This window comes from Myiozetetes cayanensis, unplaced genomic scaffold, assembly GCF_022539395.1.
Source record: "Myiozetetes cayanensis isolate MyiCay16 unplaced genomic scaffold, myiCay2020 scf6-25, whole genome shotgun sequence".
Classification (NCBI taxonomy): Eukaryota; Metazoa; Chordata; class Aves; order Passeriformes; family Tyrannidae; genus Myiozetetes; species Myiozetetes cayanensis.
The window spans coordinates 20,044,305-20,059,828 of NW_026087853.1; the positions used below are offsets into that span (position 1 = coordinate 20,044,305).

At 38.7% G+C, this 15,524-nt stretch overlaps 1 protein-coding gene across 1 annotated transcript in view; it reads right to left on the minus strand.

Annotated features, from left to right (window-relative positions):
- The window catches only part of NRXN3 (neurexin 3), a 996,573-nt gene that overhangs the window by 881,726 nt on the left and 99,323 nt on the right, over positions 1-15,524 (minus strand). Inside the window, exons 4-5 of the mRNA XM_050335880.1 lie at positions 13,899-13,928; positions 12,299-12,310 (exon numbers count right to left, since the gene is read on the minus strand). Coding sequence (XP_050191837.1) covers positions 12,299-12,310; positions 13,899-13,928 — 42 coding nt within the window. The remainder of the gene's footprint in view (positions 1-12,298; positions 12,311-13,898; positions 13,929-15,524) is intronic.

Consider the following 15,524-nt stretch of genomic DNA (forward strand, 5'->3'; position numbering starts at 1 on the left):
GGTTGAAGATGCCCTGCTCTTTGCAGGGGGGCTGGACTAGATAACATTTAAAGGTTCCTTCCAAACCACACTATTTTATGATTACATGATTCTATGAAAAATAAACTGCTCTGTGTGTAAAAACTCAATTTCACTTGAAAGTAGAGCTGCTATATCTTTATGAGAAACACCTAAGCCTCTCCAGCAATACTGAGGTTAGCATGAACCCTGCATGCCACTGTTCCCATCATGCACACATTCAGCAGAACACCTGCTGGAGTTTTTGCCCCAATCCCATAATCCCTCTCCTGTTTTCTGGCATTATTTGCTTTCTCAGCACCAAAGTACAATTTCTCTGGGATCTTCAGGCAGTGCTGCACTGTTATCCCAAGTGGTGCCAGAATCAGAAGAGGTGAAGAACAGGACTAAAGGTGAACTAAACTCTTTGCCCAGGGCTGCAGCCCGAAGTCCAGGCTCCTGCTAGTGGTGACATCTGCCAGGTCTGTAGGAGCACAAGCCAGTCTCCAGGACCATTTGCAAATAAGGTGCAGCATGACCCAGCCTGCGAGCTGTGTTGCCCCTACGGAGTCTGAGCATACCAGTCCCATGGGACAACTTATCTTCTCATCCCAAGAGAGGGATGAGCCCCCATTTTTTCCAGCATTGTGTCTGCCTCGCTCATTACTCAGTGGGAGAAGTAAGAGAGGGACTGAAATAACACAACACATTTGACATCATGTGGTTGAATGTGTGACAGCATGGGGCATGAGAAGAATACTCTTCTTCTTTTGTACTTACTACCCAAAACCTAGCCCACTTACAGAGTAATTAATTTAGTTTCATGCAACAGAAGGCAGGAAAGTTATCACCACTTCCATTTCACACATGGACAGGCTGAAGTTCACTGTGGGCAATCAGAACAGTCTGAAGCAAAATTAGAGCAACCAAGAACTGAACTGAGGACTCTAAATCTTGTACCTAAACATTACCTTTCCTTTCTCAGCATGACCTCCTCCCAAGCTGAGATGCTACTTTTCCATATTAAAGGGTATTACTTTCCTCCCTAGAGAGACCTGAAGGCTGAGCTAGATTCTCTCCTTTCTCTTTGCTTAGAGAAAAAAAAAATCCCTCATCCACAAACACACTCCAAAGGCAGTCTTATTTAATCCCAGTGTAATTCTCACTGCTCTTTCTTAATCCTTTCACCTGTGAGATAATTGCCAGCATTCTGGGAAGAACTCTGTGTTAATCATAGACTTGCATAAAAAGAGATAAAGAACCAGATCAAACAGACCAAAGAAAATCACAGGGCCTGTTTTAACCGTGCTCATACACATCTATTCCAGACACCCTGCTGAACTAGCCCCTTTCGCAACATATGAAAGGTCTGCTAATGGGCCTGGAGGGGAAGGCCATGAAAAACTACGTCAGTAAATGTAGCCTTTAGTCTCCTCCTACCGCATCATGGAATGAGATGTCACAAAAATCAAAGAACCAAAATTAGCTACCAATACCAGCTACCTGATATTCAGCAAAAAATATTGTAGTGTTATCTTCCCACCTCATTCTGTCCAGAAGACCAGTGTTCACAGTAGATTCTTTTCCCACCACTTACTCTGAGACACTCATCCCAGAAAAGAGTATGTATGTTTCTACTGCACTTCCTTCAGCTTCCATACCTTCCCTCTTTCCACTGCTGATGCTATATATCCATTCTTCTTACTCATAACTGAAAAAAGATTTACACTCCTTGATTATTTTAGTGCCCTCCTTCTTTTATACTTGTCCTTAAAATTCATGCCTTTGAGGAGAAACCCACATTGCCTCTGTGTGCTCCCCAACAAAATCCTTACACAGCACACTCAGGGCACTTTTGCATTATGATAGGTTTTTTTAATTCTGTAGATTTTTTTCAAAGAGAATATGTGTTGTTCCCTTTTTAAAATATGATTGCTATTTCTGCAATCATGTATGTGTTTATCAATAGATAAATATAGCTTTAATCTTTATAGAGTATTGCTTTAGCAAGTGGAATCTAATTGAGAGAGCCCTTGGTAGAACCAGCAAGTTATTTGGTGGTTTATAAAACAGATTGCACTGCTGCTTACAGAAACAGGAATGGACAAGAGAACTCTGGCATTTATTGCCTGTTCTCCTCCAGCTCTCTCCATCTCCCTGTGCTTCTGCTTATTCAACTGTAAAACAAGGAAAACAAATAATTAACCTTCTTACTGGATGAATGTGAAGCTGAATGATAATGCTTTGTACTCATTGTGCATTGTTTTCAGGACTCTGTAAGTGTCAATGCAGCAGCCTCCTTGTGCGGTGCTGAAGGGCTTTTGTCCCCACTCCACTGCCACAGAGGCACAAAGGCCCCAACAATTCACAAGAAAAGGCAGCTGCAGAGCCAAGGACACCCCTCTCACTTCTGAGGCCTCCCCACTAAGTATGATGCTTTTCAGGAATGTACTCCAAGTATTTATGACACACTTAACAGCTCAGGAGGCTGGTGGGTTGTCAACATGCTACATGTGCGCTGATGACAAATAATCAGCACACAAAACAAGGAGAATTTTTTTAGGGGATTCACAGACAGACATGGCTGGAAATAGCACAGAGAAGGAAAAGCAGTCACTCATAAGAGTGGAGGTCATAACTCAGTATCTCTTAAAATGAGCTGCTGAGAAATGGCCAAGTGGAAATCCCAGAAAATAGAGTTGTAACAAGCTCAATGCCAGAAAGAAGGAAATCAGTGTCTATCCACTGAGCACATCAATATGGAAACTTGTAAAGAGGTTTCAAGCTCCAAAATCAGTCAGATGGGAAAAGTGAGAGACAAAGTGATTTCTGAAATAAATTTATTTTCGGTTATTTTTGGAAAAGGAGACAAAAAGGAGGGACATTGGTACATTGGAAAGCTGACAAAAATCATTATTCTCTATAAATTGCTTTGACATTGTATAGGCAGTGACCTTCACAGCACTACCAGTTTAATGGCATTTACTTCAGCAGTAGCTGATTTCACTGTTAAACAGGGATGCATAGCACAAGATTACACAACTAAATCACTCTTGTAAATATTTAATATCATTGCCTTTCTTTTTTTTATTTTTTACAAATCACTATCAAAGGCAGTAGAAAACACATTTATTTATTCTATCCTGGAAAAAGCTTAGTGCTCATGCATTTTATCTATCTAGTTCCCCAAATGACTTTGACACTTGAAAGCCCTTGTGATCAAAACAGTCTGAAGGAAGGCAATTTTGCAACCATTTAAGAACTGATTTCATGCACTGATCAACATTTACCAAACTTGCCCGATGGAATAGCACAAAGTTTAACCCAGCAGATTGATAGCAAACACCTGAAGGAGAAAATTAGCAAGAAAACTGCACTGGTTTAAATAAAAGTACCTTAGAAGACAAAACTCAAGAAAATCTGAGATTATATCTCCACTCTTCTCTTCCCCCTCAACCAAAAAAAAAAAAAAATTTAGCCATAAAAGGGAACTAGCACTAACAGAAAAAAAGTCATACTTTTGGCTGACAATACAATAAGCACATCCTCCACACAATATATTTCGTTGCATTATGGACAGACAGTGCAGCATAGCAGATTTCTTGTAAAATACATCTGTTTTAAAGATGCAGTCAATAGAGAGAAAGAATAAAGTACAAGAATGCAGCAAAGAAGAATTACTAATGATGTCTCTAGTATCATTTCTAGTAATATAAAATTGACTGAGGAATTGAAATGCTGAGCCTGGAATTGAGTACCTAAAGCATAGTAAGTTATTTCTAAAGACAGTCTTACAATCTGTACGTTTTGATTTTTCCAACTTTAGGCAAAGACTTCTTCCACAATCTGGCATAAATGGTCTGTCACATTGTGTCAAAAATGCTATTCTGTTCAAATTGCAGATGATCAATGCCAGAAGGTGTTCTTTATAACAGTACTTCAGGAGACAAGTAACAAAAGTTATGTGTCTTTTCAGCAATTTAGCAACAGGGGAAAGACAAATCAATGGATATTTAGGAACTGAACAGATTCTGGGGGGAAAATAATTTGGTAAACTGAAAGATAAAACATATGTAGAGAGCAGCTTGCCCCATGTGCCTGCAGACTTCATTGGCACTGTCTGCAGAGTAAAATTATCCAAAATAAATATTAAAATGGTCAGACAAATGTATTATTTGGATGATGGAGTTGGCCAGTCCTGCAAGGCACTGGTGCCTGAAATGTGTGTGCCCTTTGTCAGAGCCGGGAAATGCAAATACACGGCGATCCAGGTGCTGCCCTGGGTTTTACAAAAGCTTGCAACATCTTTAACGCAGAGCTAAGAGAGAGCCTGTAATCCCTGCGCTGCGATGCAGCAATGTGCTCTCCCCTCACAGGACAAGCCAGCAGCTATGCAAGATCCTTTTATCAACATTCACAGGGCTGGAAAATAACTGTTCACAGTTTGATTCCCAACATTATCGAGTGAACCAAGAATTGCTTAGAGAACTGGCAGCTGAATACACATGTAAAAGACAAAGGTTCTTCAGTGATATTTATTCTAGCCAAGTTTTAATATTTCAAGGCTTATAGCAACTAACTCTTTACATAATCAAATGTAATTATCTGATCCCAGCTGGTGATCAGAACATTCATCATCAACCTGGTCATTATTAATATACCAGTAATTAGGGGAATAAGGTGTGTGCTTCATAACACTGGCTTAATATGATTCACTGTACCTAATAAGACCACAGCTCCCTTTCAAATACAATTATTTTATAAAATTATACATTTTTGTTACCACTACTAACAATGAACAATCAGAAAACTATATTATTTTAGAACAAATACTGAAATCGTTTTTAAAGTCTTCAGTTAAAAGAATCTGGTCACTTAAAAGGAATCATGTTTTGCTTTAGAAATATTCTGACCCATAAGGAGATCCCCAGTCAAATTGCTATTTGAGAGAAAAGCTCGATTAAAATGCATGCAATTGACAGAATCAAATCGTAAACACTTACCTACAAATACTACATACCATCTTCTTGCTCTACTGTAGGAGAGGAGGTGATATCTCAGGCACCACTGTGTGGTACTGCTTGGCAAATGCTACTGACTTTTTTAACGGTGACAACTGTGTACACAAATTCTAAAAGTACCAGTTCTGTTTAAAGCCTTTCCCCACACACAAGTGCTGGTAAAGAACCATTTCTACTAAATGCTTTCCAGCCTTTAACAAGAGAACTGAGGCCATCATTTAGTGAGAATGATCCAGAATCTCTCAGGTTAGTGTTGGAACAATTTCAGAGCGAGATTCTTCCCTGCACTATTTCTTTTACATGAGTGCATTTCCTCTGCTTCAGTATCAGCTGTACCATAATAAAACCCTTTCAGAGCAGTGAAAAATATGCCTCTAAATACCGTTACATCAAACCTCTCAGTATAAAAAGCGTACCCAGTACAAGATCAGCATCTCACAGAAAATCCTTCTAAAACAGAATTTTTGGATTTTAGCCCTGCAGGTACACAACACATTTCCAGGTGCAAAACACCGTTTATTTCTATGGGCTTCTCTGGCAGCTTAGGGAACACAATAGACTCAGCACAAGAAGTTGCAGGATAGGTCATCAGTAATATAAATTTCAAAACAAAAAAGCTTTGAAAACAAATGAGTATGTTGCAACCTGTGAGTGCTGTGTTCACACATGATTCCTTGCTCTCTGCTGTGGAATTTTCTATTATCCTCCCTTATTTCATAGCCCATCAGTAATGATTTCTATTTGGATATGTGCACTCAAAACTATCGAGGTTCTTGAAACAAATGTGGCAATGAAAACCAGCATGAGAAGGAGCTCTAGCTCCATGAAAGCGATGCGTATAGCCACATAAATGAAAGGTGCTGGAGGTCACAGGAAGATGTGCGTTGCCAAAATCAGAATGAAAACCCAGAATACTGATGTGGGGAAAATCACGCACCATTAGACATGACTTAATAACTGACAGAGACGATACTGTGTGCGTTATATTCGACAATTTGAAGAAGCACGACCTTCTTCACAGTAATAGTTTTACAACCATTTGCATGGCATGTATTCAGTAATCTCTAGTCAAAATATTTATTAGCTGGTAAAGCGCTGCAAATAAGGCTGCTGTTTCTAATCCCTTATTCTTAATGTATAAGATCCAGGTTACATGGCACATATTTTCTAAACTGTTCAATACCATAACATTATCACTTTAGTCCAGAGAAGGCCACAATGAGCCTTAAAACAGGAAACTCCCCTCTTTCACAGGGTTTCCTATTTTTGCAGGGCTGTCTGATGTGTGTAACAGGGTCTATTTCAGTTCCTGATGGCATTATCACCATTTTGCTGCATTACCATAAAGCACAGGAAATAAGCTATTACCCACCACACTCCTCCCAAACGTTATCACAGAGAATCATGCGCTGGCAAAATAGCATTAACTGTGAGAATTAGAGTCCATTTAAACTGCAGCTGTTCCTTCATTCCTAAATAGGTTCTTAGATCAAAACTCCTCTCTGGTCTCATTACTGAATGTCCCTTTCAGGTGTAAGAAGAAAATGATCGCTTTAAAAAATTTTATGTTTTACAGATAACAACTCCTTCCTTGTATTATAACAAATACAGGTAAGTAACATTAAAATGAAGAATTTTCCCAAACATACTGTGGACATTTTTAAATAGCTTTCAGATTTATGAGTTGAAATTTTGTCTTCAAACCATCTCTGGTAAAAGAAATGAACCTGTAATTTTGATTTTCTATTTCTAGTTTAGCTTATTTTCAGAATCTCAAGCTTCAGTTGTTTAAGGGAAAGACATTTTATTTATTTTTAACTATAATACTACATCTGCATTTAACTCTGCTAAATGCAAAACCTAAATCCTAGATCTAATACACATGCTGGTGTTCTTTTCAGCTCCAAACTCATGCCCTAGAAAAGCTCAAAACCCCACAACCCTATATTCTGCTATTATCAAAGAAAACATTGCTTATTATGTTACATTTCCCTCTCTGCTTCTTTGCCTCTTTGTTACTGTCCACTGGAAGGACTCCAACCTGCAGGAAAAAAACCTCTCAAATCTAAACTGAAAAGGCTAAATGCCAGGAAAAGGCACAATATCTCTTTAAGAGTCAACGGTAAATTAACTTGCCCATAACAGTGCAATAATTAGCAGTTAGTAGCTTATTAAAAGGATGGCAAAGGCCAAGCTGCCATCTGGGATCTCCAGTTTCTTGTGATTGTTATTATGTCAAGATGTGCAACTTGCATTAGCTTTCATGTCACTGTGCTTGCCCTTACTTTACATGTAAATTTTAATGAAAGATACAGCACTTTAAAAATCAGACGTCCATCAGCAGTGCTATTAGCCTGCCTTTTACAAAGCATGTGTCCTGTTTTGCTATCTCTGCACCTCTGCACAACACTGAATGCCTCAAATGAAGAAAACAGGGGAAGGGAAAAAGAAGGGCTTTCAATGATATCAATTAAATACTCTCTTAGGGTAGAGTGAAACTTGAGCCTCACTGAAAACAGAAGACTACAATGCAGCCTAAGATGACAGTATTTTAGCTCCTGTTTACACACAAGGAAACCACAATGCCTTTAACTGTCACAGGAATCATTCTTCTTAATGCAAACAAAAGCCAGCGAAGAATCAGCTGTTTATTCACACTTCAGGAAGACACCGTTTTAAAATAAGATAGAAAGAAAACATACAAGGAAAAAATAGTTACCTATAAACTAAAAAATACTTAACACATTATTAAATATCTTATGCATATTACGTTATTTGTAAACACACATGCTCACATGCACAAACAGAAAATAATTTACCAGAAATATCCTATTTAATGTCTCATATGTTTGCCTTCATAAATATATAACAAAGAGGTATAAAAAGAAGAATAAGACATCTATTCCTTTGCATTAGCTGATATTGAACATTTAAGTGACCTCATTCCCCAATGTTCTGAAAATGTCATCACCTCTGGAATAAAAAGAAATAGGACGAATGCCTTCCAGAAATGTCCCCCAATATTCATCAATTATAAATCATCACAAATTAGACTTCTATGAATTACATTAAAATATTTTTTTCTTCCCTAAATAAAATAAGAAGCCAGCATCAAAAATCTACTTACAAAAACATTTCAGAAGAATGACATCTTCATTCAAGGGGTCTTGATTTTATCAAAAGGTTTTGCAGATTAAGTATTTGCTAACCATAAAATAAAATGTTTGATTTTTCTAAACAGTCATTAAGAGTAAAGTTAAAACTAAAAGTCTCCATCCTTACAAGAATGCAGGATTTTTTTCCCACCAAAGGAAAACAAATCCACTACCATGCATATTTTGGAGTCCTTTCCTTAATACTTTTAAGTGTAGAAAACAAAAGCATACAATATTCACATTTAAAACCCAAATACTAAGATACTTTACAGGGCAAAGCAGAGCTTAAAAACCACTGCCAAGGTTGGCAAGATGAACGTAGTGTTGTTTTTCCCCTTGTATAATTAGACATTTATAGAGCACAAATGATTGAATTTGTTAGTGATGCTTGACTTCAACATTTGCATAAACTCTTGGCCATTCAGATGGACTTATTCACATAGAACCATAGAACCATTTAGGTTGTAAAAGACCTTTAAGGTCATTGAGTCCAGCCATTAACCCACCACTGCCAAGTCTACCACTAAACTGTGTCCATGAGCACCACATCTACATGTCTTTTGAACTTCTCCAGGACTGGTGAGTCAAACACTTCCCTGGGCAGCCTGTTCCAATGTTGACAACCCTTTCCATAAAGAAACTTTTCCTAATATCCAGTCTAAACATCCTCTGGTGCAACCTGAGGCTATTTCCCCTTGTTCTACCACTTGTTACCTGGGAGAAGAGTCTGACTACCAGTTTGCTACAACCTCCTTTCAGGTAGTTGTAGAGAGTGATAAGGTCTCCCTTGAGCCTCCTTTTCTCCAGGCTAAGCAACCCCAGCTCTCTCAGACACTCCTCCTAAGATCTGTGCTCCAGACCCCTCACCAGCTTTGTTACCCTTTTCTGGAAACACTCCAGCACCTCAATGTCTTTCTTGTAGTGGGAGGCCCAGACCTGGACACAGTACTTTTGGTGCAGCCTCACCAGTGCCGAGTACAGAGGCATGATCCTTTCCCTAGTCCAGTTGGCCACACTATTTCTGAAGCAAGTCAATACATATCCTAATGGTATTACTGGTGAAAAAGAACCTGAAATTATTTTCCAGATCAGTAAGGTCCAGTCATTTCCTTCTATTCAAGCTCACAAATGCTATTTCATTTTTTCTGTGCCATTACCTTCAGATCAATATTATTGAACAATTTCAAAAAATAAGAACCTCACACTGTTCTCTGAGAGCAACGCTAAACCTTCCAAGACTTAAAAAACCTACTTGGGTTAAGAGCAGTTAGGACCAAGGGAGATAATCTGACCTTGTAAGGCTGATTATTACAAAGGGACATATGCAGTAGCCTTTGTTCTACACAACATGCACTTAAAAATGTCCCACCCCTAAAATATGTGAGTAGTCTTTCATTTCTCTCTGAGAATGAAGAAAAGACCTTCTTCATACTGAAAATGAGTGTGCCACTGTACTGTTTCTCACACCAAGCACAGCTACTGATACAAGGAAGGACCCACATGCCTTAGAGGAGAATCAGCAATCTGTAGACTGCATGGCTGCTGCAGAGGTGTCCTGTGCACATCCAGAAACCAGCCATACCTCACTGTCATTCTCTATATCAAAGAAAACATTTAGGACTTTTCAGTTCTTTGGGTTCTTGGCTCACTGGATTCAATGTGAACTTTGCTACTGCCTTCAAGAAGACAAAGGATTTCATTCACCGAAAAGAGCAAATTCCCATTAGGAATACTGACAATTTTAAACAGGGACATGAATCTCAAAAAAAGTCAGATCCAAACCAAGAGCGATGGTAAAACAAAACCGACTGCATACATAAGACAATGGTGAAAGGTAGCAAAAAGGCAAATAATCATTTCCTTAACAAAGGTTTACAAGAGAACAAATTATATGGAAGAACATGACTACATAATAACTCTCGTACAACTGCAAATTAAAGTTGGATATTTATGATTTCCTTTGGTATCATTTACTTGTAGGGGAGTGTTAGGGAAATAAACTTAATATAATTCTTCCTTAAGTGTCAATACCTCTCCAGAAGATAAGCTGTATTCAGCAATTCTAATGCCAAACTAAATAGAAGTCCTCCCTGCTCATCACACATTTACCTCACCTCCACAACCAGTTCTATACATCAAATAAAAACACAAACAATGCATATACGCTCAGTTTCTTAAAATGCAAGGGGTACCCAGGTGTTCTTCCATATCTCAACTACTCCAGCCGTTACCCCAGTACACCTACACTGCATCTTATTGAACTTTCCAGGAACTTATTTAAAAAATTAAAATCTCCTGGACATATTAAAAATTATAGATGCAGAAGAAGTCTCTTTACTACAGTGAAAACAACTAACAAAACACTTGTTTCAAATTATGAAGGCAAGGTCACATACTACTATATGTTGTGAAGAGATTTTATGAAATCAAATACATCATATCCAAAATTAAATCAAATGCATCACATCCTTTGGCTCCATATGTGGCATGAGACAGAGTTGTTGCCAGTTTTTACTAAAAACTACAAGAATGTCAAAAAAATATGAACCTTCCATGCAATCATTAAGAGGTCTGGTACCACCTTCTCTATGAGCTGAAGGCCATGCGTGGGTTCAAAATTACAGTTTGAGCCCTCTGAAAGCAATGTCATTTTTCACACAGAGTGATGGTTCTCTGATGAAGTCACTCAGTATAACTGGAGTAAAAAACTACACATAGCTGGGAAGTGAAATGATATTTTCACTCAGTGGCACAATAAATTAAGTTTCAGTACATATGACTTAATTGTGGACTATATATTATAATCCTCATGCCTGCCAGCTCTCAGTTAGGAGTTTTGCCTTGGAAAAGACTTCTAGCTTAGTCCTACACAGGCTGGCCCGCAGCACAAATGCCACCCAAGAAATGCAGGGAGTAACATGAGCTAAGGCTACACTATACAAGGACTTGACCTGATCTACAAGGACCCTTAAATCACACTTAGCCATACATCAGCTAACTGAATTATAATAACTGTGTTGAGGTACAATAACATTTTGTATGATGTGCTTAGAACCATTAGGTTCTCGTATTTTTTACGGTGTATATATGTGATTATTATGTTCTGATGTTCACCTCTTGCTAAGAAGACAGCTCTGAATACCTCCCAATTTCATAGTTGCACAATTGGTCATTTCATTCTCCAATATCTTATTAGCATGGACACAACCAGCATCCTCCAACATGTTCAAACCATGCTGATCAAAAGATCAATTCTTTAGCAGTGTATTTGTTGAGTAAGCCTCAGCATAACAAAACCTTTTAATCTTTCTATCTCATTGGAAAAAAAGGACCAAAAAAAAAAGATTTTTCTCAAGCCATGCTTATAATTTATCAATTAATTTTCAACACTCCTTCCACTCGAACTGAAGACCCACAGCAGGTTTGAAGCATTTTGCCTTTTTGACAGTTTGATTAGGGATGGATGACTGCCCTCTGCATGCCTAAGATAGGTGTGAAGTGCTGAAGAGCAAGTTCAAGCCCCAGAACAGCCTTGCATGCCCTGTGCTGTACTGAGCTGCAAAGGAAATGCACCTGTCTGCTTAGCAGTGCTGATCACTTCTGTTTCCTCTGCAGCTTTCTGGAACTCAATTTCTCTTTGAAAAACACCTTTGCACTAACAGAAAGGATGGGAAGCAGAGCTAGGGAGAGAAATGATAGTTCACAAGATCTCCATTGTTGAAGGGTGGTGGACAAGCCCAGGTTCCGCTTCCACCAATACCAGTACAAAATTAGCAGTAGTGGCATCACTCCAGTGCAAGAGTCAGCATTATCAGCTTACTGGCCTCTGGCTCTGTCTTTGACTGAACAGACAGTCCCTTTGCATCCCAGCATCACCAGCTACAGACAGCCTGACACTGACCCACCCATACTTAGTATTAACAGGAAGAAAATAACATCTCTTAAGAAGGCCTCAAAGCATTCATCTTAATAAATATTTCCTCCATAATCCAATACAAAAGACTGCTAAGAGACTTAAAAATAAAAGCATTAATTTCCAATATGAAACACATTCATAGAAATACAATTTGTCCATTGAAAAACATTGTACAAGCAATGAAGTCTTAGAAAGAATGCAATCTCTACCTTTACTTCTACCTACAGATAGGAAGATGGCGTCCAGTTAAGAGGAGGAACGAGAGGGGCATCCATCATGAAGAAGGTAAAAGAGAAGAGAAGGAGAAAGCATTAAAAAAATCAGAAAAATATGTCACTGGCCATACTTAGAAAAACAAGGAAATGCACATATTTATGTAGCAGCCAAACCCAACAAAACACTATGTCAAGGGAAAAACAGCAGACACACCACAGCTAAAGCACAAAGCAAAGCTTAAACCACCAACAATACAACCAGCAATGGCTTGGTTAAGCCCTTTGGCTTTGATTTTCTACTGAGAAATGCAAACTGCTCATGCAATAGCACGAGCCAGTGATATGCCTCAGTCCATGTCAAATTCAAAACAGCAAGGGAAACAACAGAATAGGACAGACAAAAAATAAATCTCATGGTTATATATTTGCTAAACACATCTCACCTACCAGAGCAAATATATTTGTATATAATGTTGACATTGCATATTTACTCACACATATATATTTACATATTTTATATCTATCATATTTTTACAGAGAGTAAATATTTATCAAAAGGCAGTATCTGTGAGTTTGTTACCAAGAAAAGAGAAGCCACTGTTCCCTGATGTGTCATGGATAAACAAGGGTGGCTAAAGTTGCCAAAATCCAGTAATTTTCACATTTTTTTCCCAGACAAGGGAGTATAGAAAGTGCTGATAATCATACAGGCCTGGATAGGTCATGCAAGTCTTCATGAGCCAGCTGGGTTGCAACTTTTAATTTAAATGGCCAAGTGCAACTATTCATATAATCCAGTGCTAAATCACAGACTACTATAAAGAAATGTTCAGTGTACCCTTCCTGTTTCAGCAGTGCTGCTAACTCCTGTGTACCCATGTCAGCACTGGCACTGTCAGAGGAAAACAGAATCACACCTGTCCTCACTTCACCTGTCCTCACCAGCTTCTTACTCCACACCCTCGTAGTAAAAAATGGGACTAATGATCCCATCACGTCACCACCAATAGATCTGTAACTCAGGGCAAGCCGAGATATTAAAATGTGATCTCTGATCTGGGCCTAGATTCCATTTGTAGCCCAATCTGGGTTAGCCCTGTTGTTCTTCTAAACCATTTTGTTCTGTGTATATTTGAGTATTTTAAATTGCAGACACAGGACAACCGGCCATTATGTGCAATTTTCCTCAGGATTCATAATGAGTTAGGATCATGCCATGAGGGCTATTAACATACCTTTTGTAATAATTGCACTCCTAAAAATGAAGACCAACATTGAGGTCTACATTTAGTGGGCAGAAGTGGGAGTCATTACAGCTGGCACAAGAAGAAATAAATGGCAAGATAAAATAATTGGTGGGCTGCATGGAAGGGGGAAGCATACCTCTTTTCTGTCCCTGGAATCATTTCATGCTCCCTCCTGGGCCCCTGAGTCCCAGGCTGATCAGTAGCCTTGGCTCATGGGACAAAGAAGCTTGACTGGCACTCAGTAGGCTTAATAGTTTTTTTTACGCAAAGCCCAGCTCAGAAAAGTAGCAGAGACAAAGCTCTTTCATGATCAGTGACTGAAACAAAGAGAAAGTCAAAGGACTTACCTTGTTCACTCATCATCAGGTGTGAGAGGCCTTTGAGAGAGAGAGAGAGAGAGAGAGGAAGTAAGAGAAAACTGAAAAAGAAGCAGCAATATCCATGCACACTGGTTGCAGTCCAATACTTGTCAGGATTGGAGCTCACATACTTGAATTAGATCAAGTATGGGTGTAGCACACAGGACACAAACATTTACAGGTGCTGCTTTCCACACTGAACAGAAAAGTATCTGTTGCAGGCAGAAAAAACCCACTGGTCATTGCAGAACTGTGTTTGAGGTTCAGCATATCCCTTCGAGGGTGACTCCAGAGGCACTGCACACCAGTACAGCTAAATGGGCTACAAAAGCCAAGGTCTGCAATGAGAGTCTGCAGGGAGCATTTGCTCCTCTGAATAGATACAGAAATAACTTCTCCTCAGCTGAAGACTTTAAATTCAAGGCTGTACTGGTCAGTAAAAGGGAGGCCATGATCACACCACATCTGCTTCAGATGAAACATCTTGGCTAAATGCATACACATCCTCATACTTGAATGTGTGGCTTCATCATGTATTTTCAGGAGTCTGTCAAGATTGCTCACACTTACTAATTAGATACCAGTACACCAGACATAGTAAGGACAAAAAAATTACCAATGACCTGTTTAAATACACCTCCATTCCCTTTCTGGGAAGATCTGCAGATTCATTTTCCTAGGGCAGCGTGTTACTTTATGGTTCTATAGCTAAAGCTACTCTTTGGTTTCACAATTGAAGGTAAAGCCTTCTAGAAAGCAGCACGGCTCCCCTCAGCAGTGACACTATCAGCTCTGTAGATAAGGTTATAGTGTTTACTTGGGCTGCTCCAGTCTTTTGGTTTGATAATTCTTTCTGGTACAAACCTTGTTTGTTTTGATTAAAATCCATTTCTAGGCCCAATTTTCAAATATGTTTACTGTACATTTTTTTTTATACAAACATTATTTAGGTACTATTGTATATATATATTCATGCCTAAGCCATTAAGCATTAAGTGACCCATTAGTCAATTTTGTGACACAAAATATCACAGACCTAACATAACAAAAGTCAAGTCCTTCCCATTCAAGCCAAAAGTGATCCCTTTTGTAGTTGGTTCCCTGACCAACTTCCTTGAGCGTGATTACTTCTCCATATCCCCTGTCTCTCATAGCACTTAGTATGGCAGGGGTTTTGATACATGCACACACACCACACACACCCCATATCTTAAGCCAGTTTTTTAATCAAACAGGGTTGTGACTTTTTAATTTCACAGAGGCTGAGAGGTCAAATGAATTTATTAGAATGAGAATTTTCAACAAGCAGCATGCTGAGTTTGAATTTGTTTATTTCTCTTTCTTTTATATTTTTCCTTTGCGTTGGCTGAAGAAATCTAAAACCCAGATCATCCTAAGAATATGTTCACCCACAGAGAACTCCAAGCCAGATAAGGGGATTAATAATTGTAAAGTCTGAGGAATGCAAATATCTTAATGTTCTTGAAGATTATTGTGGATTTAGAAAAATAATCAGAAACACAACATAGGTTTAGATTTTTTTAGCTCTTTTAGCTATAAATAAACGTAGCAGATTTGATACTGTAGGACATTCCTGGTTTAATTCAGAAGATA